This window comes from Sesamum indicum, linkage group LG4, assembly GCF_000512975.1.
Source record: "Sesamum indicum cultivar Zhongzhi No. 13 linkage group LG4, S_indicum_v1.0, whole genome shotgun sequence".
Lineage (NCBI taxonomy): Eukaryota > Viridiplantae > Streptophyta > Magnoliopsida > Lamiales > Pedaliaceae > Sesamum > Sesamum indicum.
This window is the reverse complement of record NC_026148.1, coordinates 7,881,033-7,908,437: the sequence shown is the minus strand read 5'-3', so window position 1 is coordinate 7,908,437 and position 27,405 is coordinate 7,881,033. Positions and strand designations below refer to the sequence as shown.

At 35.8% G+C, this 27,405-nt stretch overlaps 2 protein-coding genes and 1 long non-coding RNA gene across 4 annotated transcripts; 1 reads left to right on the top strand and 2 right to left on the bottom strand.

Moving 5' to 3' along the window:
• Nucleotides 1,068–8,589, top strand: LOC105160175 (alpha-galactosidase 1-like). 2 transcript variants are annotated; one of them, XM_011077442.2, is made up of 15 exons: nucleotides 1,068–1,458; nucleotides 3,077–3,135; nucleotides 3,415–3,471; nucleotides 3,942–3,976; nucleotides 4,060–4,163; nucleotides 4,234–4,309; nucleotides 6,147–6,205; nucleotides 6,279–6,344; nucleotides 6,433–6,516; nucleotides 6,613–6,677; nucleotides 6,881–6,963; nucleotides 7,068–7,158; nucleotides 7,411–7,460; nucleotides 7,556–7,696; nucleotides 8,354–8,589. In XM_011077442.2, exons 1-15 carry the CDS (start codon nucleotides 1,289–1,291, stop codon nucleotides 8,444–8,446), a joined length of 1,233 nt encoding a protein of 410 aa, XP_011075744.1. In that variant the 5' UTR covers nucleotides 1,068–1,288; the 3' UTR covers nucleotides 8,447–8,589. The 2 variants fall into 2 exon arrangements, with proteins under 2 accessions (XP_011075744.1, XP_020548760.1); XM_020693101.1 differs by lacking the exon at nucleotides 3,077–3,135 and having other exon boundaries at nucleotides 1,320–1,458.
• On the bottom strand, nucleotides 17,472–17,842 carry LOC105160174. Its single transcript, XR_847695.2, has 3 exons — nucleotides 17,801–17,842; nucleotides 17,617–17,658; nucleotides 17,472–17,504 (listed from the first exon to the last, which is right to left on the bottom strand). It is a non-coding gene; the product is annotated as an uncharacterized LOC105160174 (long non-coding RNA).
• Nucleotides 17,889–25,737, bottom strand: LOC105160185 (peptidyl-prolyl cis-trans isomerase FKBP43-like). Its single transcript, XM_020693486.1, has 10 exons — nucleotides 25,728–25,737; nucleotides 21,304–21,371; nucleotides 20,647–20,882; nucleotides 20,357–20,472; nucleotides 19,732–19,906; nucleotides 19,170–19,420; nucleotides 18,943–19,069; nucleotides 18,603–18,815; nucleotides 18,040–18,355; nucleotides 17,889–17,936 (listed from the first exon to the last, which is right to left on the bottom strand). Exons 1-10 carry the CDS (start codon nucleotides 25,735–25,737, stop codon nucleotides 17,889–17,891), a joined length of 1,560 nt encoding a protein of 519 aa, XP_020549145.1.

Below are 27,405 nucleotides of genomic sequence, written 5' to 3'. Positions count from 1 at the left end.
TCTGCCAGTTGTGGAGATTGGGTCAGTTTCTTTACATCTGATTTCTAAATATTGTCCATTGTACAAACACTTGGACGTCTACATTATATTGCTTGTTTCCGTTTCTGTAAAAAGTATTGCGCCAAACCCACTAACCCATTAAAAAAGTACGCAGCTAAGCAGTGCAACGAAAGGAACCACCAAAGGGAAATTCGTTACCAAAATCACACACCAATTCTCATACATTTGTCATTTTTTCTAATTGTACATTCATAAATATAGGAAAAAATGCAATCAACACCCATTTGATATCGCAAATGAGCAAATTATCCCCTTATAAAAAATTAAATAATAATTTATCTTCCTTTATTTTTTAAAGTACAACAATTATTTTACTTCTCTATATTTTTTAAAATGAAGCAAATTTACCTCCCTATATAAAGAGGTCAATGCTTCATTTTAAAAAAAGTATAGGGGAGTAAATTGTTATAATTTTTTTATAAAAGAGTAAGAGCCCGTTTGGTTGTGTTTTCAATGAGATTCTTTCCACTTTTCACTATTTGGGTAGTTGGGATTTTGTTTGGTCAAGCCATTTTCATTGAGAATGCATTCCTATTTTAATTCTCAATTTTTTGAAATTATAGGTCACATGAGTTTGTCATACTTGTAGTATCTTGTCAGCATATCTTTTCTTGTTTCAAATGACAAGACTCACTTTGATTATTTTATAATTTCACTTATTCAATCAATTTGGTTATCTGTCACATCAAAAATACATATATCTATATTCAACTTTCTCACACCTATATACCTATATTTGGAAACAACTAATCCAAATATATTCTTAATTTTCTCATAAAAATCAATAAAGCATTTCTACACGTTTCCAATTGTTGAAAACTGAAAATAAAAATAAAAATACAACCAAACGGGCTCTAATGTGCTCATTTTCAATATATCACGTGGGGTAAATATATAAGATTTGGGTGAGTGAAGGATAGTAACGTCCACTAATTAGAGTTATTGTCAGTTAATGGGATGCAGCAGCAGCATCTTCATAACTTTTGCAGGTAGAAAGACAATAACTCCCATTAGCACAAAACAGAGCAAGACAAGAGAGATAGCACCAGAAATTAAGAACCCAATACCAATTACTACTACTTATCTTCACTTTAAATTTGCATCACATCTCCATATCCATTCCCATCTCTTCTTCTATATATATACAAAAAATCTCCAATACTGACTCATTTCATAAGGCAGTAGCTTCGTTGTCGTCTGTTAATTGTCTTATAACTTAGTCATATATATGGAGGCATCTTCACTCAATACGTTTTCATGGGTATTAATGTCAGTGGTGATCGTAATTACCGGCATACGGGCGGAAGCTGCTACAGCTCCTTCTTCATCATATGATGATGAGAGCTCAAGCAGACGCAACCTGCTTGCCAATGGCCTCGCCTCCACTCCTCCAATGGGGTAATTCTATTCTTTTGTTTGGAAGCTTGCTTGCAATTTGATTTTGCTATCATATAATAATGTACAACAGTTTGTATGAGGTTAATTTCTTTTTTATTATTATTAGGAAAAAGTATTATTTTAGTCCGCTAAATATGCCTAATTTTAATTTTAGTCCGATAACTATGTCCATTTTTGTTTAGGTCCAGTAACTTATGAAATTCTTTTTTTTTAGTCATCTGGCAGATTTTCGGACAATTTTACCCCTATGAGTGCATATGGACTAAAACTGTCTTTCAAAAATTGCATAGGGGTAAAATTGTCTGAAAATCTACTAGATGACTAAAAGTAATTAATTTCGTAAGTTACTGGACCTAAACAAAAATTGACATAGTTATCGGATTAAAATTAAAATTAGGCATACTAGAAGACTAAAATAATACTTTTTCCTTATTATTATTATTATTATACATAACATGATGATTTTTAATTTTTAGAGATTGATATCTGATGAGGGAGATGTTTTAATAAGTAATCATTTTTGTTTTTTATTTTGGATTAAATATAATTTATCCCCAGTGTTAATGGAAAAGTGCAAAAAAATCCTTGTGAAAAAATAAAGTGCAACTTATTTAGGGTAAATTGCATCGTTTTTAGTATCACATGGGGGTAAATGACGCTTTGTTTTTCACATGACATTTTTTGCACTTTTCCATTAACATATGGGGGTAAATAATTAAACCCCATTTTATAAGTATAAATAGATGTGGTTAATTACACTTAAACCCCCTCTAAAAATATAAAATTACACTTTCCTTTAAATTTTTTCCGCATTTATACTTACATTTCTAGGAATTAGGCTTGTCAATGGGTAGGGTCAAGGCCAGGCCCAACAAAGACCCAAACAAATTAGTTTATACCCAAACCCTATTTAATTCAGTGAACCCACTAAAGACCCATAGTTCTCAAAACCCAACATCCAAGACCCAATTTTTGGGTCGGGTCAGACCCAAACCAAGATTTTTTAACTCATTTATTTTGCAAAATCATACTAATTAAGTTAATTTTTTCCTTTTTATTTTTACTTTTACTCATAATTTATCAATAAATTCACAAATAACTCTTTTTTGGTAGAACTTTTAAATATTATATCATTTATTATATTATTTACAAAATAATCTTATCAAGATATTAAATCTACATATTTAATAGCAATCAAGAATTCAATATTATAAAATTTTAAAATTTAATTTTATGACTTAGTCTTCAAACAAACATTATTGACTATCAAGATATTGGAAAATACACCCATGCTATATTCATATAACTAATTATTTCATTATTTAAAAAGAAATACATGGTTAAAATATTACACGATAAATAAATATTAGAAACTTAAAATATTACACCAAGATTAATAATAATTGCATATTAATAATAATTATTTGTTGTCACCGTAAATATCTCATTGATTATCTGCAACGATGACTTTATACATAATATTTTTATTATTAATTAATAATTATATAGTGGTGAAATAAAAAATATTTTTATATCATATATTTTGAATGACAATTTCAAAATATCCGCTTAATATTTTCACCAATATTAATTGTTGTAGTGTACAAATCTCTTTCAGGTGGAATAGTTGGAATCACTTTAATTGTATGATTGACGAAAAGATCATCAAAGAAACAGGTAATCATCCATATATGGGTTAAATGCAATATTACCCTTATATTAATGAGAAAATACAAATAAATCCCTATAAAAAAATAAAGTGCAATTCACCCTATTATTTTTAAAATCACGAGAAGATAAATTATACTTCATTTTTTTTGTATTTTTTTATTAATACAGGATATAAATTGTATTTAATCCTCGATTTATATATATTTGCATGATTTATTTGTCCTTTTATTTGTAATACAAATGAAAATAAGTTCACATAATATTTCCCATTATTTTGTTTGTCAGCTGATGCTCTTGTCTCGACCGGTCTTGCCAGCATGGGATATAAGTATGTCAATATAGGTACATTTCTATGTACCCTACACAATATTTATCATTTGAGGTAAATTACGACGAGTTTTCAAATAATTTTTTGTTGTTTGAAGATTATTAATATCTCTAATCTTTGATAAAATTATGTAATTCTTAAATGGAGGTTTGAAATTGTCAACTTTGCCCTTGTTATATTTTATTTAAAAAAATCTAAAAATTATTAAAAAAATTGGATGAGGTGGATGAAAAATTGTAAAAAATAAGTAAAATTATAATTCATAGTTCACAAAGGCATTCTGATCATTTCACCACGAAAATGGATAAAAACCTATCAGAGAGTAAAAAATTAAACTGAGCGTTAAAATCAAGTGTAAATAATGATAAATTATTTATAACTATAATAAATTTGTAGATAAACTCATTGTAATGTTTATTAGCATCTTTTACTTTTTTTGATCACATATCTGACTCACAAACTGATGACTTGGGATCTTAATTAGATGATTGCTGGGCTGAAATATCTCGTGACGAAAAGGTTCATTTTTCGTGTCCATGCTAATATTTGTTACAAATATTTGTGTTTGTTCATTTATTGAGTTGATTTGTACCGAATTTCAGGGCGCGCTGGTGCCTAAGAACTCCACGTTTCCTTCGGGCATTAAGGCCTTGGCCGACTACGTCCACACCAAAGGACTCAAGTTGGGAATCTACTCAGATGCCGGGTATACATAATACATAATCTACTCAGATTCCTAATCGTCTTTTCATTCACTTGCTTCGTTTCCGTTCCAGGTTTTACACTTGTAGCAAGAAAATGCCTGGTTCACTTGGGCACGAGGAGCAGGATGCCAAAACCTTTGCTTTATGGGTACTCATTCTTCTTTTGTTATTTTATTTTTATGGGAGAAATTGCAATTTACGATGTGTGATATGATAAAGGAGTAAAAATTTCTCTATGAAAAAAAAAGAAAGCAAATTATTCACTGTAATAATGGAAATAAATTACCCCTATTTAAACCATCGATAAGGGGATAATTTTGGGGATGACAGCCAGACCTGATTTTTTAGGACCCGCATCGGATACGTACCCATCTCGAATGGGTTGGGTTTGGTATTTATATTATCGGATTTCGGGCGGGTTATGGGTTTTTTATTGGACTCGCTCTGAACCCGCCCCGGTCTATTTTTTAAATATTTTTTATTATGTATTTATTTATATGTAATACATTATTAATAGAGAATTATGATATTATAGGTAAATTTTTAAATAGCTTCGTATATATCCAACTCTATATATGAAATATCAAAATAAAATAGTTGAATGTATTATTTGTATTATATAAATTATTTTAGAATAAAAAACTATAGTAAATTTCCTAAATTTACAATGATATTTAGTAGTACTTATTGAAAAAATTAGTTGAATGTAGTATTTGTATTATATAATTCATTTCAGATAAAACTATGTTAATTTAAATTGATATATTACTTATTGGAAATTAAAAAATTAGATGAATGTTTTGTTTTTATTATACAATTCTATTGTATATAAAAAATTATGTTAACCTAAATATAAATTATGTTAGTTATTGAAATAATAAAAAATTATTTTAAATTGTACTCTTTGTATTATATCATTTATTTTAGATTAAAAATATATGTTAAATTATTAAATTTAAAATGACATTACTTAATAAAAATTTAGTTGTGTGTATACTTTGTCTTATACAATTAATTTTAGATTAAAAACTATGTTAAAGCATTTAAATCTAAACTAATATTACTTAATGAAAAAATAAAAACATTAGTTGAATGTATTCTTTGTATTATATAATTCATTGTAGATAAAAAACTATATTAAATTAATAAATTTAAATTTATTTTACTTAAATAAAAAAATAAAAATTTAAAACGTGCGGGTCAGGAGCGGGCCGGTGTTAGGGCCGATTTTTAAGGGGACGGGGCAGATGGGGTACGGGACCGGGTTTCACGGCGCCGCGCGGGTCTTGGGTCTGGTTTAACCCACGTTGCCATCACTAGGTAATTTGCTTTATTTTTTAAAACGAAAAAATTGCATTTTTCATACCGTAATTTAGAGTCTTTTCACTTTTGATTTAATTGATTACAGAATTCTCATATTTGACCCTGTAACTTGAAAAGATTAGCAGTTTTGGTCCCATGACACATTTACGTTAAATGTTTAATGAAAACGGCCACATGGTTGTTAAGCTTGAGACCAAAAATGCTACTTTTAAAGTTATGGGTTCAAAAGTGAAACTTTTTTAACATATTGGGCCAAAAGTGAAAATCCTGTAACATACGGGACCAAAAGTGTAAAGACTTTAGCTATCACGTGCTAAGCACGTGGCATGTTCTATTAAATTATCCAACTAAATGTGTCATGCGATCAAAAGTGCTATTCTTTATAATTACAGGACTAAAAGTGAGATTTCATAACCAACAAGACCAAAAATGAAAAGGCTCTAGGTTATGGGACGAAAAGTGTCAATTCCCCTTCTAAAACATAAGGGAGATTGACAACAAGAAAATGTTTTTGCTCATTTACCATATTACGGAACTGATTGATACAAATTATACGCAGACAAAACAAGATTAACACGTTCCAAATCAATAAATAAATTGTGGAAATTAAGTTTAGACCTATGCATGAACAAATGTGTTTTAGTTACATTGTTTGCCTGCAGGGAATTGATTATTTGAAGTATGACAACTGTAACAACGGCGGACTGAGGCCAACCCTCCGGTAATAAATCTATATGAGATTCGCAGTGAGTTTAGCAGAGCCTTTGTATTCAGCTTATATTCTCGTCGTGCAGATATCCCGTCATGACTAGAGCTTTGATGAAAGCCGGCCGCCCGATCTTCTTCTCACTATGTGAATGGTGATTGCTTTTCTCAATGTAACTGTATTTTTCTATTTACACGAGTTTCATTTCTGTCGTTTCTTAATGATTTTTGTACTTGTACTAGGGGCGACATGCACCCGGCCTTGTGGGGTTATACTGTCGGAAATAGCTGGAGAACTGCTAACGACATTTCTGATACATGGGATAGGTATAATTACATCCATCGTTTCCAGACATATATGTTTTTGTTTTCTAAAGTCATTAACAGATGAATCCAATCACTGCAATTTTGATCGTCCGACAGCATGGTCTCTCGAGCAGATCAAAATGAAGTTTATGCAGACTTTGCTAGGCCTGGTGGTTGGAATGGTTAGTTTTTCCATACTTTTTAAGTTTTGGTAAATACATGGACATGCACCTACCTCTTCTAATTACACAAACATTTCTTATTTTATGAAACATTATAAGTACCCGACACTCCATAGTATTGTAATTATAGTACACATATGTCTCTACATGCACCATCAACAAGGGGTCGTTAAATGTCCTCTCGGAATGGTGGTTTCTGACAGATCCCGACATGCTTGAGGTCGGAAATGGAGGAATGACCAAAGACGAATATATAGCTCACTTCAGCATATGGGCGATTTCGAAGGTCTCTCACTCTCTCTATCTCTCAAGGATATATGTTTGTTGCCTCTTGAAGCTCTCCACCACCTTATTCTTACTCCATTTTTGATTCATCAATCTTATTTTCAGGCTCCCCTCCTCATAGGTTGTGATGTCAGAAACATAACTAAAGACACAATGGAAATCATCGCAAATAAGGAAGTGATAGCCGTTAATCAAGGTAACCCCGTCACCCATATATACAGGGTTTAATGCAATTTACTCTTATGTAATATTGCAAACGAGTAAATTATCCTTATGAATTAAAATAACAATTTAACCCTAAATAGAGAGATAAATTGCTATTTTTTTTTCTCGCAGAGGAATAATTTGCTCGTTTGTAATATCATGTAGGGTTGCTTGTGGTCTTGACGTCTTTAATTTGGATCTTGTGATGATTTACTGAAGTTAGAAATCATAATCTTCATGACAGATAAACTAGGTGTTCAGGCTAAAAAGGTTAGGATGGAAGGTGATTGGGAGGTAAATCCGATGATACAACTGTTTATGGTGATGCGTTATGTTTGATGGTAAGGATGGATGGATGTATGATCGTTACGGTACATGAATTTGAACAGGTGTGGGCAGGCCCTCTTTCACACTATAGAGTAGCAGTACTGCTGTTGAATCGAGGATCTTGGCCTACTTCCATTACCGCTCACTGGGATGACATAGGGATCCCTTCCGACACTTCTGTTATAGCCAGAGACCTGTGGGAGGTAAACGCAGTTCCAATTAAGAGGGTGTATGCCAAAATTTATTTTAAACATCTTAGTTTATTTTAAAAATATGCTTTTCAAGTATTTGGATAAAATAGTAAATACGGAGCTACAGGATGTTAGCAGTAATAAATTTATAACGAATGCAATCAAAAATTGAAAAAGTTTGTTAAAATTTTAAAAATAAGTGAAAATTTATTATTTTTTATTCAGGTTTAATGTAATTTACCTCCATGTAATATTGTAAATGAGCAAATTACTCTTTATATATATATATATAAAAAAAAGCAAGTTACCCCCCCTGTGTTTTTCAAAATGAAGCAATTACCTTCTTAGACAAGAGGGTAAATTGCTGCATTTTTAAAAACACAAAAAGATAAACCATTATGATTTTTATAGGAGTTAATTTGCTGATTTGGAATATTATAAGGGAGTTGCTTGCATTTTTTCCTTTCTTTTTCTAAAGAAGTTATAAGTTTCTAATACTTTATTATTTTTTTATATGGGCTCCTTCCAAAAAAGAAAAATATCAAATACTATTTAAAAAAAATTTATTGAAATGCTTACAAACTTAGCAAAATGCACTCTAAATAGTTTATCTTGAAGCTCCATGTTTGTCAAATGACCACAAAATTTTCATATGTTTTCCTTTTGTAGCACAAGAGCCTTGAGACAAGATTTGTAGGAAATTTGACAGCAACAGTGGATTCACATGCCTGTAAGATGTACGTTTTGAAGCCAATTTCTTGAGGGAGCCAAAGATCCAACTTCTCTTCTTCCTCCCTCCCAACGACTTGCATTTTAATAATAATGAATGACTTATTAATAAATTAAATGTTGATGGTTTCATTGACATTCTGGTATTATTATTAACGTGGGTGTTCATTTGGCCTTGTGTGGATGTTATACTTTATATCGCTCATGAGATTAAGTTTTATCAAAACTATCACATTTCAATAAAAAATATCATTAATTTGTTTTTTTTTCTAATCCCAATAAAAGATTAGATCCAATCTAGTATAACGAGAACGAAGAGCGCCTCATCTCCATCCTACCACTTCCATCCATTTGTTGAAGCAACATTGTGGATTGCCGCAACCACTCTCTAAACTTGATAGGGGTATATTATATCTACCTGAAAAATGATATAAATATCTTTAAAAATTAGTACTTGTTATAGAGTTATGCTAAAAATCCACGACCTCTCGACCCGTTCAGCGATTTGATTCCAATAACTCGCTATTGAGACCCATTGATTCACATGACAATACATAAAGTGAGATCATGACATGTGGCATAGGTAAGTCGACTCTTTCAGAATCTATAAATACACCATTTATACTTCATTTATGATAAGATATTATTACACCAAAAACCGCATTAAATACATTCAAATCGCTTTTTCTGTCTCGACCTCAGTACTAATTTAAGCATCGAAAGGGTTTAGCTGGAGACCTCCCAACGAACCTAACAACCTGTTCTTTTCTCAAGTCTCAAGCACTATTTTAAGGGAGCTCGATGGGACTAACGACTTCGACCCAAATCAAAACTCAATTGTGAGAAGTGGTATGCCGGCCTAAAACAATGGATGTCACCTTATCATAATGAAATCTCTTGGAATCCCTCAACATTGTCAAATCATTTGTTGCCGCTGTATCTTTTTTTTTTTTTTTTTTGGGTGAAATGTAAGTTTTCATTAATCCAGTAATATTTACAGAATACTCCGGGCATACCCGGAGAGATACAAAAGGACCCACACTAAAGTTTAAAGAGCAATTAAACAGTGTGGAAAAAGTGTTAAGAGGAGCCTATACACTGTGATCTTGACTGAAATAATAAGCCCATCCGGACTGGGTTTTATGCCCTCAAAGATGACTTAATTGCAATGCCTCTAAAGGGTGTAGATCGTGCATCCCAAAGCTAAGTGTCGCGCTTCGTTATGAACGGAGGATCCGGTTTTCTCCTTCTTGAGCCATTTCACCGCATTGTGTAGGGTTGACATACGTCGGTTAATCTCAAACCATTGTTGGATATGTGACGAAACGTAGATGCTGAACGGACACTCAAAGGAAAGGTGTTTGGCCGATTCTTTGGTGTTGATGCAAAGTGAACACAAATCCTCCTCATGGAGGAACCCAAGTCTGTCCCTTGTAGCTAATCTCCCGCGCAAGCCAAGCCACATAATAAATGAGTACTTCTGTGGGATGAAAGCCTTCTAGATAGTTGCTTTCCAAGGTTGTCTCGTAAGTTTCGACCTGAAGTACTCATATGCTTTCGACGTTTGGAGACCCTTGGTGGTAGCCCATCCCGTCATATGTTCAATTGCTGCCATCGATGATCCAAAAGCAGTGATTACCCTATTGCGGATATCAGCAATCCGTTGAAGGAGTGGGAAATCCCCCTTCTTCGGTTGTCAGTCCCATATCGAAGCACCCTAAGGTAGACACCGTTGACCCACTGCACCCACAACGTGTCTGTCTTGCGGTGGATGTTCCATAGGATGCGTGCAAGGAGCGCATCATTCCAATAGTGAATGTGCCTAATACCGAGACCGCATTCTTCCTTAGGGTGGCAAATTTCCTCCCAAGCGACTGGTGCCCTCCTAGAGTTCCATAGAAAATTCCTACAAAGTCGGTGAATTTTCTCGATGACCGCCGCTGGAAGAGGGAAAACTTGGAGGCAAAAGCACTCCACGCCCTGAATAACCGAACGAATAAGTTTCAGTCGGCCTGCATAAGATAAGGTTTTGGACTTCCACTTCGAAATGCAGTTGGCAATTTAATCCACAAGCGGTGAGTAGTTGTTGACTGAAAGCCTTTGTGGTGGAATGCCAAGGTAACGGATTGGCATCTCTCCTCTCGCAAACCTTATCATGGCGAGAATCTCATCAAGCTCCTCATTCTAGATGCCCGTTGTAAAAATACATGACTTAGAGGTATTGACGGAAAGGCCGGATGCGTCTCTAAACTCTTGCAGGCATTCCATCAAGGCATGAAAGATGGAAGGTCTCCTTGAGAAAAAAGCATCAGGTCGTCGGCAAAGAGGAGGTGCGTGATTTTCAACTTCTCGCATTTTGAGTGATAGCTGAAGTCTGAGCTGGAAGTCTTCCTCTTGACCAGTCGAGAGAAGTATTCCATACTAAGATGGAAGAGGGCCGGCGACATCGGGTCTCCTTGCCTTAGGCCTTTTTTCCCTGGAAAAAACCCGTGAAGGGAACCATTCAAAGCCACTGAAAATGATGGAATGCAGACGCATTCCATAATCCAAAATATAAACCATTGGGAGAAACCATACCCGTGGAGTACTCGGGAGAGAAATGCCCACAACACCGAATCAAACGCCTTTCGGAGGTCGATGTTGATAGTACATCGAGGTGAAATTCGTTTCCTCGAGTACTACCATACCATTTCTTGGGCCAGGAAAATATTGTCTGTTATATTGCGGTCTCCAACAAACACAGCCTGGCAGTGGTCTATTAAGTGTTCTAATGCAGGGGCGAGCCGGTCCGAGATAATTTTTGTGATGGCCTTGTAGATGACATTGCAGCACGAAATCGATCGGTAGTCAGCAGCAGAGGTGGAATGTTCTGATTTGGGCACGAGAGCAATGATGGTTTGGTTGAGTTGCCATTTCATACGTCCACTCCTAAAGAAATCCAAAATGGCCTTGCATACTTGATTACCCACCACATTCTATGCCTTCTTGAAAAAGCATGAGGAATATCCATTGGGGTTGGGTGCCTTGTTGTCGTTAATATTGAAGATGGCTTCCTTGACCTCCCGTGCTGTGACTTCCCTACAAAGTTCCTCGGTAAGTTCGGAGGAGAGTTTGGGGCCCCAATCGAACACACCATCATCGACTGAGATGGTATGAGCCTCGGTGCCCAATAGTGATGTATAGTAATCAACGAACTTTTGGGCAATATCCTCGGCAGCAGTAATTATAGTCCCGTCAGCTCTAGTGACTGCCGTGATGAAGTGTCTAGCAACGTTTCTTTTCACCATATCGTGGAAGAATTTGGTGTTTAGGTCCTTCCTCTTTGAGGTAATGGATTTTGGCTTTCTGGTAGAAGAAGTATCCTTTGGCCTCGGCAAGGAAAAACGGCCTTCCTCCTGAGATCTCCCAAAGAGTCCCCGTAACGCTACATCTCCCGGATTGCTTTCAAGCTGGTTCTGAGCATCTTGCAATGCAAGGTCAGCCTCTTTGGCCCTGTTGGAGATGTGGCTGTAGTGTTGCGTGTTGAAAGCTTTCAGTGGACCTTTGGGTAATTTTAGTCTCTTGCAAAGAATGAATTGTGGCGTTCCCTCCATATTCAAGTTCCATCGTTGTTCAGCAGTAGTCAAGAAGTCCGGATGGTGTGCCCACATATTGAAAAAGCGAAACGGTTTTGACTCAGTGGGTGAATGGTCGAAGATAGTGACAATACCCGGGGAGTGGTCTAATAGGCATCCCAGTGGGTTGAAGTGGGCGCCGCAATGTAGACCGGTCTCGAGCCATTCGTTGTTGTAGAGGACCCGATCAAGTTTGCACCATACAGGGTTGCTTTCGTTGTTTGAATACCATGTGTAATACCAACCCGTTGTGGGGACGTCAAGCAATCCAAGCGGTTACGCAACAGTCCACGAAATCTTTGAGTTCATACCAAGTCGGGGCCACTCCAAGCTGCTTCTCCTCAGGAGATTTCACACAATTGAAATCGCCCATAATGAGCCATGGCATGCTTATCGTCTGTCCCAAATCTGTAAGCTTCTCCCACATACTCCTTCTATTGATTACAGAATATAGGCCATAAGTAAATGAGATATAGAAGGAGAATTGAGAAGACTTATTCGTTGCACGGCAGTGGATCACTTGCAGCGAGATATCCTCCAGTTGAAGGTCTATGACTGCCGGGTTCCAAACCACAAGGATGCGTCCACCGGCAATGGTGTCAAAGTTGATGGCTTGGCACTATCCCGGAAATGAGCGGCTAAGAAATATCGGAATCTTTGATGCTGCAAGCTTTGTCTCCAAAATACCCAAGAGGCAACGCTGGTTATGCTTGATGAGGTGGGCTACCCCATTGTATTTGAGAGGCCGGTTGAAGCCCCTCATGTTCCAGAAACCGATCTTCATAGGGATCGAGGGGGAGACTCCCCTCCTGCCTGCTTCTTCGGTTTACTGAACGCCACTGCAGTCTCGTTGGTTTTTATCCCCGGCATTGCATGTTGAGTGCTCGTCGGGGAATCCGTTGATGAGCTATCTGAGTCTGTTGGTAAGGGATCTTCGGGTTATGCCGTTTGGCATAACGAACTCCACTTGATCGACGATCTTTTTGGAAGCATCCACCTCTACCAGTATTCTGGCATATGATACCCTTTCCATTTTCATCGTAAGGGAATCCATGGCAATAGGATTGCCAATCCTAAAACCAATCTTCCCGAGCGCATTAGGGTACCAGCACTCAAGGGGGAGTGATGGGAGGGTGGCCCAAATCGGTGTTAGGCTAATATCATCATCTTTAAATTCAAAGCAATCCGGCATGTGCTTAAGAAGTAGGGGACATCTATAAACGAAGTAGGGTCCACCGGACAAAATCCATTGTCTATCCTCCTCACGCGCAAAATGGAAGATTAACCAACCGATCTCGTGCTGTTGGAAACTGGATCAGATTGGGACAGTGCACGGATCGCCTTAAGTCCTGGGAACTTGCCGACAATGTAGCCAACGAGGCAGAAACCCAGTTTCAATCGGACATCAAGCAAATCATTAGGCCTCAAGGTGAGGGGACCATCATCAACCGCAAACTTGGAGAGTTTGTTATCGCCAGTGAGCTTACGGTTGCTGCTGAATAATCCTGTAAATGAGACAGTTTTCTTGCCGGCATTTACAGTGGAGTATTTGTTGTCGGTTGTTATCATTCGGTCGGGAAGCAGTTGCATTCGGGGCATCGTTCTTAGTGATAAAGGAGGGGGAAGCCTCCATACCCGAGATAAAAACACTAAAACCCGAAGGATTAACCTTACCGGAATTGGGGTTGGCGTTGGCTTGTCGGTCGGCCAGCTGACGGTCAGTTGCAGATGATTTGACGGCCTCAGCTCCTGCCGACAGCTGGGCGGAGTGCTGACCAGCAGCAACATCTGCTGCAGGTTTGCTTAACTTCTTGGTTTTGGCCATAGGAGGCAGTGGATGTGAAACGGCTGCACCATCTGCGAAAGTGGTGATGGCGTCATGTTGTTGCTTGGCCGGCTGTCGGGCAGTTGCACCTGTTTTGACAGCTGCGGCTTTTGTCGATGGCTGGTCGGAGTGTAGGCCGGCAGCAGCAACCGCAACAGGTTTCCTTAACTTATTGGTTTTGGCCATAGCAGGCAGTGAGTGTGAAACGGCTGCAGAAACTGCTGCAGAATAATGGCAGCAACAGGGCAGTTATGCAGCATTCAAAAATTCAAAATTCAAATCCTCCGGCCACTAAAAATTCAAAATTCAAACCCTTCGACCACCGGGTAAAGGCCTGCTGTATCTTGTCTTACGAAATCAAATATCCCATCGCACCCAACTCCAATTAAGGCTTTCAATAGGTAAATAATACCTAGACCTAAGCCTTTTATTACAATTTTAAACCCAAATTCAGGTCCATAATTTTAAATCAAGAACCAAACATGACCTAGGCCCACTAAATTAAAATAGTTTGGGTGTGGATTGAGTAATCGACAAATAAATATCGAAAAATTTCAAGCAATTCTTTTGTGATATCGTAAATGAGCAAATCACCCTCTTATAAAAAAATAAATAGCAATTTATTTCCTATTTTTTAAAATAAAATAATTTCCCCCCCTGTGCTTTTTAAAATGAAGCAATTTACCTTCCTATATAAAGAGGTAAATTGCTTTAGTTTAAAAAGTATAAGAGAATAAATTACTATATTTTTTTTTTATAGAAGAAGTAACTTGCTCATTTTCAATATCAGTAAATTGTTGTTCACCCAAAAAAATATCCGAAGATCCGTTTACCAATTTAAACTAATTCTCTACCAAAGAAAATTCTCTCTCAAACTCTCTCACGGTGGAAAAAGAAATTTCTCTCTCAACTCTCGGTCCCTCACTTCCTACAGTCGCCTCCGCCTGATAGTGACTCTGTTGGACCATCGTCTTTGCCACACCGCCCAAGACTGAAACTCAATCTTGGAGGTTGGCAATTGGTGGCGGTGTGTGTGATTATTATGATCTCTTCGGTGAAGCAACGAACTGGGTCTTCCATTAAATGAAGTGATTTCTTTTATTGGTTTGCAAAATCTTGTTCAAACGCCCAGTTGCTGGTTTCGGTTTCATTTTGCTTTTATTGTGATTGGTTGTGGTTTTGCGTGGCCGTCTGTGCGGCCGATCGGATGCTCTGCAATATTTTTTGGCTAATTTATGATTTTGGTTAATTTTTTTATTTTGGTTAAATTAGATTTTTTCAAAATTAAATTTTCTTAAAATTAATTTATAAATTGTTTTGAAATAAAAAAATATATTGTTCATTGGATGTACTACGAGATATCCATTAATTTATAAATTATTTGGAAAAATTGTAATTTACGATATATAACTTGTTCCATTTATAATTTTAGTTTTGTTGTTTTACGACTCAGTAGATTTACCTGCAAAAGTCCAAAAATATTGCAATTTACGTCTCATTAACCATCTTCGTTAAATTGTTAATGAAAGGAGCACGTGCCTATGCATTGCTCGAGCTCTTTCCGTAAACAATGTAATGGAAATGGACTTGGGCTACTGCATCTTAGATTAGTTTGATCAAGCCAATCGAGATAAATCTCACATTCAACTGCGCTTCCCGACATAATGAGCCCTCTGGCTCATGCCCTTATCCACTTGAAAGGGTCACACCAACGGGGAGGCGGAGATATTATTAGTAATCATAAAAAGAAAAGCCTGCTATCGGAAGCGCCTCAACAATAAGAGGGACTCCATTAAAGGACTCATACAAGACTTATTCCAAACCTCTCCCAAAGCATGCTTCTAAGGCTTGAACTTTTCACTAAGTAAGGGCGGTTCACATGGGCAGTTATAATCTCATTCCAGTAAAGTTGGTCCAACTTACGGGAGAACTACTTGGGCAAGTTGGGACAACCTTCGAGGCTGACTTCCCCTTCTTCTGCTTCTCAAGGGGGGACTTTCTCTCCCAGTAATGGGACGTAAATTTCAACTTTATTAGACTTGTGGGACTAAATCTCTTGAGTCGTAAAATAATAAAACTAAAATTACAAATAAATTAAATTATGGAATGTAAATTCCAAGCAACTGAGAATACGAAGAAAGTCCTCGTGGTCATTAATAATACAAGACGGTTCAACGTACTAAGAAACTACAAGATGGAAATTTATAAACAAGAAACTTCCCCGATTCAGCCATTGCGCTGCTCCTCTGCTACAACATCCACGAATAATGCAAGAAGGTTCAACGTTCTAGGAAACTACAAGATGGAAATTTATAAACAAGAAACTTCCCTGATTCAGCCGTTTCACTGCTCCTCTGCTACAACATCCACGCTTGCAGCTGCAATCCGCTCCTCCTCCAACTTGCATTACTAACTTGTTACAAAGCTTCTCGCATGTCATGAGTCTTCAAGCAATCATCTCCAACTGCATAAATGTAAGGTTAATAACCACATCCTGCTGCACTTCTTCTTCCAATAAAACAGTTTCACACATCACTTTGCTGTGAGAGTTGATCAAACTGTTGAAATGCAATCTAAACAATTAATTGCATAGCTAGAACAAATGCACACTTCCCTGTTATGAGCTGCACGCCACTGTATGTTTCACCAGCCCTGCAACTGCCGCACTTCCATTACCACAGCGGCACCTATCTGTAGATATATCTCTAAATCGACAGCACTTTTTAAGTCATCAAACTAAACTAGTGTTGGTCGACCGTTTTATATCCAATCTGCTGCAAATTAAAGCACTCTGTTTCAAAGTTAATAGCCAACCACATTCATAGAATCATTCCCGTTACTATATTCAAATATTGAACTAATCAGTAAACCACAATTTGCTATCAGATTGCTCCACAGTAATCAAATTGATAAACGTATTCAACTTGCATATTGCAATCTGTAAGCAATCAATTCCAGATTCTGTGACAGAAATGATTCGCAAAGTGAAGTTAAATCAGAAAATTCAATCACTTCCTTGTAGTGACCTGAGAATCTGAAAGTGTATATCAGCTTGCATAGCTCTCAAGTGATAAGCAGATCTCACGCAGCATCCCCTAATTCACAGTATGAAGATCAATATTTCCTGAATTCTCATGAATCGATGCCATGTATCTAATGCCTTCCAAGAGCCTGTTGCATTGGTTCTGCAGCCCTTTAAATCTGTGTTACCACTTACTACCACATCATGCAAAAAACAAGTTGCAGTATCCAAGGGCCTTTCTTCTCAGTAAAAGGTAGAACACCAGTAACAGTAGGAATAGAAATCATTCAGGAAATAAGACAAGGTTCTTAAATCAGTACTGTTCATATTATGCAGACTTCTCAATCAAATGTTCATACTATCAAAAATATTTAATGCTTGTATTTGGAAACAATGGACTTGTCACGTCGACGTTGCACGCCAACCAATTCAATCTCATACACCAGCCATGAGTTTGGAGGTACACTTGTTCCAAATCCTTGTTCTCCAAAACTACACCACATTAAACACAAGTAGCAGATGTAAATACAAAAAATTTATAAATCCAGAGTTATTTATAGTTATAAGTGGTAAAAGCTTACCCAAGAGATGGTGGAATTATAAGTCTCCTCTTATCACCAAGACGCATACCTTAATTATGTGCAAATATATTAGTAATTATCTTATAAAATTGAATAAACACTAAAAATGAAGAAATGTGATTTATGTAGTTAATATGAGATACGAAGATCCTATTTCATACCATCAATGCCCATGTTACAACCATCAATTATTTTTTCATCACCTAGTTCAAAAAAGAAAAGGTTAACAGATCAATCACCTTCACCAATACAGTATGTCAAAATACATGATAGGATTCATTCATCGCAAAATTTACCAAGGCGAAGTCAAAATACATGATAGGATTCATTCATCGCAAAATTTACCAAGGCGAAATTTGCAGGGATTTTTGCCAACACTAGTCTCAAAGACTACTCCAGTTTCCTTCAACATTCCAGTGAAATGAATTTTGACCTAAACTCCAAGAAAATATAAGTACATTCCAGTGAAATGAATTTTGACCTAAACTCCAAGAAAATATAAGTACAAACGAAATCTTTGAACATTGAAATCAAAAACACAAAAAGCTCATGTATCAGTCGTTATGTCGACAACAGGAACATACCTTTCTTCCACGCAGAGCTAATTTTCCATTAGGATCTCTCTTAGTCAGTTCTTCAATAATCAACCCATTTGATAAAGAATGTGCTTCACATTGCTTTTCAGTTACATCATCCTGCTTGTATACGACCGTCTTTTCTTCATTTGGCTCATACACAACTACCTTCCCCTCATTCTGAATTGCATTCCATATGTTTGTACCAGAACTACCTTCAACTTCGGGTTTGCTTTTTTTATGCTCAGGTGTTTTCTTTTTCTCCAAAGTCCTCTTCTTGGATTGAGTATCCATGGGAAGTGAGTTAGGTACAGTATTAGTATCACTGCAATGTTACAAGTTACAATCAAATGACAGCATTGAAAGTACAAAAAGAGATGAGATCAAATTCAACAAACTTGGCTCCTCGACTGAAACTTGTGCTTGACAAAAACTAATATATCACGCTCTCTATACTCTAGGTTTGCTCATGAGCGACTCAAGATTATTTAAAGATCACTCACTTAAAATCTTAAGATGTTGGAGAGAAATTGAAACTTTAGCATCTCTAGCAAAGATAAAAGAATACTCACGCATCAATCATTGTTTCATCATGATGTGTTGGACTATCCTTCTTGTTAGAAATATCAAGTCCTTGCTTTATCGTTACGACTTCAATTGCATTTTTTAAATTTCCAGCCTCATCTTCAATTGAAGATCCCATCAATGAAACTATATCATTCACCTTTGATTCCGAGACATTTTCATAGCTAACAACACCAAGGACATGGTCTAGATCATCATCCCTGTTTACATATAGGTTGTAAGAAATTTGCTTAAAGACAAAAGATTGCTTGTAATAAAATGTTATATTACGCAAGAAAACAATTCAAACCTTTTCTATTTTGAATTCAAAGGGAAAGGCATTCTTACACATTTTTAGACTCATTTGCTTGAATATGATCAGACATGTTCTGTGATAACTGTGTTCCATCCTCTCCAATAACAACTTTATTTTTTACACTATCAGTAATCACCATCATCTCCTCCAGTGATTGGTCTTTATCACTCCACACAAACCTTCAAAAATCAGTAAATAAATAGTATAGCATGTTAAGATATGGTAACAAAATGAACAATATTACGATTAACTACAGAACCTTTTTCTGTTTTGAGTTCAAAGGGAAGTCCATTCTTACATAGAGTCATTTGGCTGAATATGAGTGCAAGTGATGTGAGCTGTGTGTGTTCTGTCCTCTCCAATAATATTGCTATTCTTGACACTATCACGAAACACCATTCCATCTTGCTTTCACCATTTTCTCGTTCCCGATCTTTAGCATCATCATCAACAACTTCTTGGGACTCCATCTGTTGGGGAATTTCTTTTTGATCACCTATTTTTGTATCTCTATCATAATACAAAATGCATCACGATAAGGATTAGACTTATAATGCGCTTTTCATCTTGGTGAATAGTTCAAAAAGAAGATAAAATTACACAAATACAGAAGAAACTGTTGAATTTACAGCTTTTCATCTTGGTGAATAGTTCAAAAAGAAAGTAAAATTACACCAATAAAGAAGAAATTGTTGAATTTGATTGTGAACGGAACATAACAAAGTTAAAGAAATTATTGTTTTGAACAAAGAACATAAAATTAATAAAAATAATCTACATAAGAAAAATACTACAATGCTATAATCCGTTGTCCACATTACCTTTCTTGTTGTTGACACAAGCTTGCCTCAACTACATCTTTGTTTTCCTTCGGTTCACAACCCTGATTGCCAGTATCTTCGTCTTTGCTCTCATTCAACTCATCACTTTGATTAAACTCAACGTCAAGTTTCTTGTTAAGCCGTTTAGACCTAAGTTCCTCGGTGTTCTTTTTCCCTAACAACATTATGTCAATGCTTAAATTAAACAGATTATGGTCCAAGTAATATTGGATATACCAAACAATCAATCCTGTTAACATGCATGCTCAAGCACCAAATAACACTAAAAAATTTTGGGATACCAACATAGTGTTCCAAATTTTTATATCATGCCCAGCTTGCAGTTACATTGACAAATTGTTCCTCACAGAGAATCACATTCATTCTATTATTTATTATTAGATACCTTAACCTACTAGGTCTTATATAAAATGAATAAAAGAATTACAATAATATTTAATTGAACATAGGTTGTCTTAAATATAAAAGTATTTATAAAGAAAGTTGTCCAACTAATATTATGAATATGAGACTAAACCTACAAAATATCTATAAGAAATCATAATAATAATACTAAAAGAATTAAGCACATAACGAAGATACAACATAAAGAAAATAAACAAACCTTGGTGAGAGAATATCCGGGAAGGTGCCGGAACTGGTAGCTCGCTGTCATCAATACAACTGCCTTCATATTCATCATCTTCAGAGTTATAAGAATCCCCTTCAGTATCTTCAGTACTAATTCCATATTGTGTTCAAATATAGGAACATAACAAACTATGAATATGACTCGTTAGTAACTAATTAATGTATGCTAGCTCTATATAGTCACGATTGGATCTGAATATGCTAATTTAATGGGATAAAGAAAACAAACAATTTAAATAAAATAATTAAAAATGAGAAGGATACACATCACTGTCTAGAAAAATAGGTTTATTGTCATGGACAAAATAACCCGTCAGGTGAATACTCCGTTGGCCAATCACTGAGAAGATCATATCGTGTACCTCGTCAAATTCCAACTCCAAACAGCATGACTCAGCTATATACGGCACCAAAGCGCAGAGGATAATTGGCCTGTTCTTCCTCCCAATTCTACATTGGACAATGGTCTTTTCCGCCGCATTACCAATTCCCAAAGATGCCTAAGAAACAAAAGTATTCAACATGATATCAAGTTCAATCACACCCAACAATCAAACAAATATAAGAAAGAAGAATTCAATTTTGTTTTAAATAGTATGGAATATGGTATCAAGTTCTATCACACAAAAATCAAACAACTATAACAAAAAAATGGTTCAATTTTGTGCTGTTTAACGAACACAAGAATCAAACAAAAATATAAAAAGAAACAATTCAATTTTGTTCTGAACACTATTCAATATGTTATCAAGTACTATCATATTACACTCGAGAATGAAACAAATATAACAAAGAATATTTCAGATTTGCTCTATACAGTATTGAATAAGATATCATGCTCCATCACACACAACAATCAAAAAAATATAACAAAGAACGGTTCAATTTTTGTTCCAGGCGGGGATGAGTGATGGGTCTAACCTGAGTAATTCGAAGTCTTTTACCATTTGTGCTAGAAAGGACACGTTTCCCAGGCTTCACCTCAACTTCTTCACAAAGATATATAAAGTCATACAAACAAATAAACATTTATGGGTTTCTGCAACGGGAAAGAAATCTATGTAAATTTAGTCTTGAGTTATGCATAACTCAAAACGTTCAGGAGTGTTTGTTTCGCTGATTGTTTGGAAGTCAAGAAAATTCAGACAACCAGTGAAACAAACACACAAAGGTATATAAAAGTCACAAAAACAAATAATACATATTCATAGGTTTCTGAAACGGGAAAGCAAGGGATGTAATTTAGTCTTCAAGCTTCTTAACAAATAATACATATTCATAGGTTTCTGAAACGGGAAAGCAAGGGATGTAATTTAGTCTTCAAGCTTCTTAGACAAAACTCAAAACTGGAACAGTCCGACACAAACACTCAAAAGTCATGAAAATCCACACGAAAAGTAACTCTTTTCTTTGAGCAGTGAGACTAACATACACAGACATCTTCTTTCTTCAAAATTTGTTCTTTTAACTCATATTAAAATTGAAACTTATTCACTAACGACTGATGAAACTCTTATCTTCAACCATTACTTCATTGGAATAACCCAGAAGTCATCATGCGAAGAATAAAAAGAGACAAGAAACTGAAATGACATACCCCAAAAAGCCATAGTAGTGGATATGAAGTTGGAACTGCTGGTCTTACTCTTAGCCTTCTCGCCCAAAATGAGTTGAGGAAGAGAGAAATTTCTCAGAACAGAAAACCTTCAAAGTGGGTATTTATGTTTGGGAAAAAGGAAAGGGAAGATGGGTATGATCTCGAATTCCTTTCCGAGCGGCAGAGTTGTCTCTATGAATCTCTGCCTTAATGCTCTTACATGGAACTTGGAAGCAAGCGCGGGAGAGGAACACCGTTCGTATCTCCCAATATTCTTAACCAAACTAATTTTGGAAAATACCAAAATAATAACATGTCAACTGTATCTTACCATTATTTTTTAATTTTTTTATTCAAATTGAACTAATTATGTAATATGAATTAGTATAATGTACTTAATCATATAACTTATTAATTTTTTTTTTAAGTTATACATCAAAACACCATATCTATATATATATATATATTATACTTATGACAGAATTAATTTTAACCGGCGAAAAGTAAATTAGAATTTTCCTATCATGTCTTTCTCGTGTTAATAGTAATTTATCTCTATGTGATACTGAAAATGAACACATTACCTCCCTATGAAAAAGATATAGCAATTTACCTCCCTATAATTTTTAAAGTGAAGCAATTTACCTCCTTATATAGGGCGATAAATTGCTTCATTTTAAAAACCATAGGAGGTTAAATTATTGTATTTTAAAAAATACAATGAGGTAATCACTATTTATTTTTTTATAATAAGATAATTTGCTCATTTATTAAAAGAAGGTTGCTTGTATTTTTCCCTGTATTTCTCTCACATATACTCTAATTACTGCTCTACCAATTTCTGTTGTTGTTACGTAAAACCTCTCCTTCTAATCATACATTCCTTTTTAAATCTACATTATATATATAAATATTGTTGTTGAAAAATGAGTTCTATTCCTACAAAATGTGGATTTTTTCTTTCTTAAAAGAAAAAATATAAAGATAATTATGAAGACTTTAGATAAGAAATACATTTGTACGGTCACTTTATTCCACAGTATTAACTTAAAGAAAATGGGTAAATTGACAACAATCTGCTCTCAATTTGCTATAATTATGGTAAAAATACACTTTGTTTCTTTAAATTATTTGTCATGCAGCAATTACCCCCTAAACTAATAAATATAACACTTACCTCATATAATTAAAATTTTTAGACAATATTGTCCTTATATTATATATATATATATATATATATTTAGTTGAAAGAATTTTTTTTTTTAGTAATTTTGCATTGTAAGATTAATTAAACTTTCTTAATTGAAAAAACTATCTTTTATTTATAAAAAAATAAAATATAACTAGTGAGTTAAATAGTTTTAGTTTTATTTTTTTTATAAACTCGAAGTTAACTAATAAATGAGTACAATAAATACACAAAAAAATTTCATGAAAAGATTTTATTGATTTAATGATAAAATTAAGTTATTAACTATTTATTCTTTTATATAAAAATAAATAATTAAATATAGTTTTATAATATATTTTCTTTAAAAAATATGATAAAATATATTAATTCATTTTTTTTCTAAAAATGTTAAAAACTTTTGGTTAAGCATATATATATTTGCCAATTTCTTTTAAGAAGTATATATGACTTGTTGGTTATATTATATTTATTTTTGTATCTAGTATATATGTATTAATTTAACTCCACTTTTAAATAAATTCTTCACTTATTAAAAAATTAATTAGAAAACATTTGGTGATGATTTAATGTGTAAAATACTAAAATATATAGAAAATAATAAAATTGTTCAAGGCATGAGGAGTATTTTTGTCCAACCAAGGAGGTTAATGTTACATTTGTTAGTTTAAGTGGTAAATATTACACGATGAATAATTTAGGGGGGCCAAAGTGCATTTTACCCCATTATTATAATTACCTCCTTATCATTTAAAAATCTACAAATACCCCCCTAATATTTGATGAAGTTATGATATTGATAACTTTGCTCTTAATGTAATCTTTTTATTTTTTTAGAAAAAATAAAAATTATAAAAAAAATCAAACTGGGTGGATGAAAATTTTTAAAAAAATTATAAATTATCCACTTAGTCCATAAAAAAATTAAAAAATAAATAAAATTATTATTCTTAATCTACAAGATTATTTCGGTCAGTTCACTACAGAAAATAGATGAAAATCCAACAAATTAGGCTAATTCTTAGATAAACGTTAAAATCAGGGGGATATTAATAATTTTTCAAAGGGCGAAAAAGTATTTATATTCATGCCAAATTTGAGAGATGGTTGTAATTTACCCTAAGAAAAGACTGAAAATGAGAGCTTAGAACTGTGAGTATTTGTGATCTCATTTCATCTCATTCTATTTCAGTTTGGGAAAATGAGATGAAATGAGTTTTTTTTTAGATGAGATTTTTTTTTCTTTAATTTCGAAGATAAAGTGTAATGATAATAGCTCATGTAACATGTAAAAGATGTTGGATAAGAAAAAAATATCGTAATTGTAGTTAATGTAATTTTAAATAAAATATATAAATTATTCAAAATTTAAAATATAAAATTTAGGAAATGATAAAAATCTAAAATCGAAAATTAAAGTATTAATAAGTATATAAAAACCAATGTATAATGAACATAAAAATAAATTAGAATGTGAGGTCAAGAGTGTTTCTTTCTCTAGAAAGAATTCTCCCCATTCTCTCTAAAGTGCCTCAACTTCGATTTGCTCCTTTATGAATCTTCTTCAAATTTTTGCAAATTTTGGACCGATAAAACACATTTTCTTGTGATGCTCTTCGTTTCTAACGATCGATTCTCGAGTTTTGAAGCTGTCTTGCCGGCTGCAAACCCTCCATTGACGGTGAGAAAAAGTTTCTGTCACTGCCTACATTTACTTGTTGTTTTGGTGTAAATCTACTGCAAGAAATAGCTTCTGCTGCGTTTCGTAAATCTGCTGCAAGTTGCAGCCATCTGCTGTGCATTTTCCACCATCTTCTCCGGCCAAATTCAACTTTTCAGTGGAAGAAGGGTCCATTTGAATTTTGAATTTTAAATTTTTGGATCTACTGCAAGAAATAGTTTCTGCTGCGTTTTGTAAATACGCTGCAAATTGCAGCCATCTGCTGCCCTGCTGTGCACTTTCCACCATCTTCTTCGGCCAAATTCAACTTTTCGGTGGTAGGAGGGTCCATTTGGATTTTGAATTTTGAATTTTTGGATCTACTGCAAGAAACATTTCTGCTGCGTTTTGTAAATCTGCTGCAAGTTGCAGCCATCTGCTACCCTGCTGTGCACTTTCCACCATCTTCTTCGGCCAAATTCAACTTTCCGGTGGTAGGAGGCTCCATTTGAATTTTGAATTTTGAATTTTTGGATCTACTGCAAGAAACAGTTTCTACTGCGTTTTGTAAATCTGTTGCAAGTTGCAGCCATCTGCTGCCTTGTTGTGCATTTTCCACCATCTTCTTCGGACACATTCAACTTTCCTATGGTAGGAGAGTCCATTTGAATTTTGAATTTTGAATTTTTGGATCTACTGCAAGAAACAGTTTCTACTGCGTTTTGTAAATCTGTTGCAAGTTGCAGCCATCTGCTGCCTTGTTGTGCATTTTTCACCATCTTCTTCGGCCACATTCAACTTTCCTGTGGTAAGAGAGTCCATTTGAATTTTGAATTTTGAATTTTTGGGTGCTGCATTTACTGCCCTGCTGCTTCACAGCCTACAGTTTCACTAACTACCTGCAGCCATTTTGAATTTTCTGCAGCAGTCACCACTTTTGGTGCTGTAATTTTCTGCAGCAATTCCCTACCATGGCTAAGACCAAGAAATTCAAGAAACCTGCTGAAAATGTTGCTACTGGCCAGCCCTCCAGTCAGCTATCGACAGCAACCGAACCCATCAAAACCGCTAAAACAGTGCAACAGCCAGCTAGCAAACCGGCCGTCCAGCAATCTGATGCCACCACTTCCGGTAAGGCTGCTTTTAGTGATTTCAATTCTACCGTGGAGGTTACTCCCTCCTTCACTAAGAATGATGCACCAAATTCAGTTGCCTCCCGGCTGGAAGCACAACATCCGACTAAAGATACTGCTGCTGAAAATGCGGCCAAGAAAACTGCCTAGCGGGGCTATTCCTCACCAACCGCAAGCTCACCGAAGAAAACAAACTCAACAAGTTCGCGGTTGACGATGGTCCTCTCACCTTGGGGCCCAGTGACGTGCTTGACGTCCGAAGCAAACTAGGTTTCTACTTCGTCGGCTACATTGCCGGCAAGTTCCTGGGACTAAAGGCAATCAGTGCACTGTCCCAATCTTGGGGATCCAGCTTCCAACAGCACGAGAGCGGTTGGTTAATTTTCCGTTTTGCCCGAGAGGAGGATAGGCAGCGGATTTTGGCTGGTGGACCATACTTTGTATATGGACGTCCCCTACTTCTGAAGCACATGCCGGATTGCTTCGAATTTAAAGAGGACGATATCAGCCTAACACCGGTTTAGGCCACCCTTCCATCACTCCCCCTTGAGTGTTGGCATCCTAACGCACTTTGCAAGATTGATTCTAGGATTGGCAGTCCCATTGCCATGGATTCCCTTACAACGAAAATGGAATGGGTATCGTATGCCATAATACTGGTAGAGGTTGATGCATCCAAAAAGCTCGACGACCAAGTGGAGTTTATTATGCCAAACGGCATAACCCGGAAGCAACCGGTCGTATACGAGTTCACCCCCAAGTTTTGCACTGACTGCCACAGATTCGGCCACCTACAGGAGACATGCCAAGGCGCACATCTACGGGCCGTGGCTACTGTAGCTGCCCCTTCTACTGCACCTGCCAAGCAGGCAGAAGCAAAGAAACCACAGACCACTGAGTAGACTATGGTCCATAGGAGAAACAAGGGCAAAACTATAGATACAACAGCCAAGCCGGCAGTAGAGGGACACCAACCAATATCACCATCGGCTAGCAAGGTGGATAAGGGACGGGTGAGCACGAAAGCACCTTATTCGCTCAAACTTCAAGATAGGGAGGTCCCCTTACCGACAGACTTAGATAGCTCATCAACTGATTCCCCAACGACCACTCAACATGCAATGCCGGGGATAAAGACCAATGAGATTGCAGTGGCCTTCAGTAAATCGAAGAAGCAGGCAGGAGGGGAGTCTCCCCCCCCCCTACCGATCCCCATGAAGATCGATTTCTGGAACGTGAGGGGCTTCAATCGGCTTCTCAAACACAATGGGGTAGCCCACCTCATCAAGCATAATCAGCTTTGCCTCTTGGGCATTTTGAAGACAAAGCTTGCAATATCAAAGATTCCGACTTTTCTTAGCCGCTCATTTCCGGGATGGTGCCAAATCAACAACTTTGACACCATTGCCGGTGGACGCATCCTTGTGGTTTGGAACCCGATAGT

Coding starts and splice junctions, on each gene's coding strand:
- LOC105160175 (XM_011077442.2), top strand. CDS start 1,289: ATGGAGGCATCTTCACTCAATACGTTTTCATGGGTATTAATGTCAGTG. Junction 3,472..3,941: donor ATATAAGTATGTCAATATAG/GTACATTTCTAT, acceptor GATCTTAATTAG/ATGATTGCTGGGCTGAAATA. Junction 6,206..6,278: donor GGACTGAGGCCAACCCTCCG/GTAATAAATCTA, acceptor CTCGTCGTGCAG/ATATCCCGTCATGACTAGAG.
- LOC105160185 (XM_020693486.1), bottom strand. Junction 20,883..21,303: donor AAAGACTTCGAATTACTCAG/GTTAGACCCATC, acceptor TTTGTTTCTTAG/GCATCTTTGGGAATTGGTAA. Junction 19,421..19,731: donor TTGTGTCAACAACAAGAAAG/GTAATGTGGACA, acceptor GTATTATGATAG/AGATACAAAAATAGGTGATC.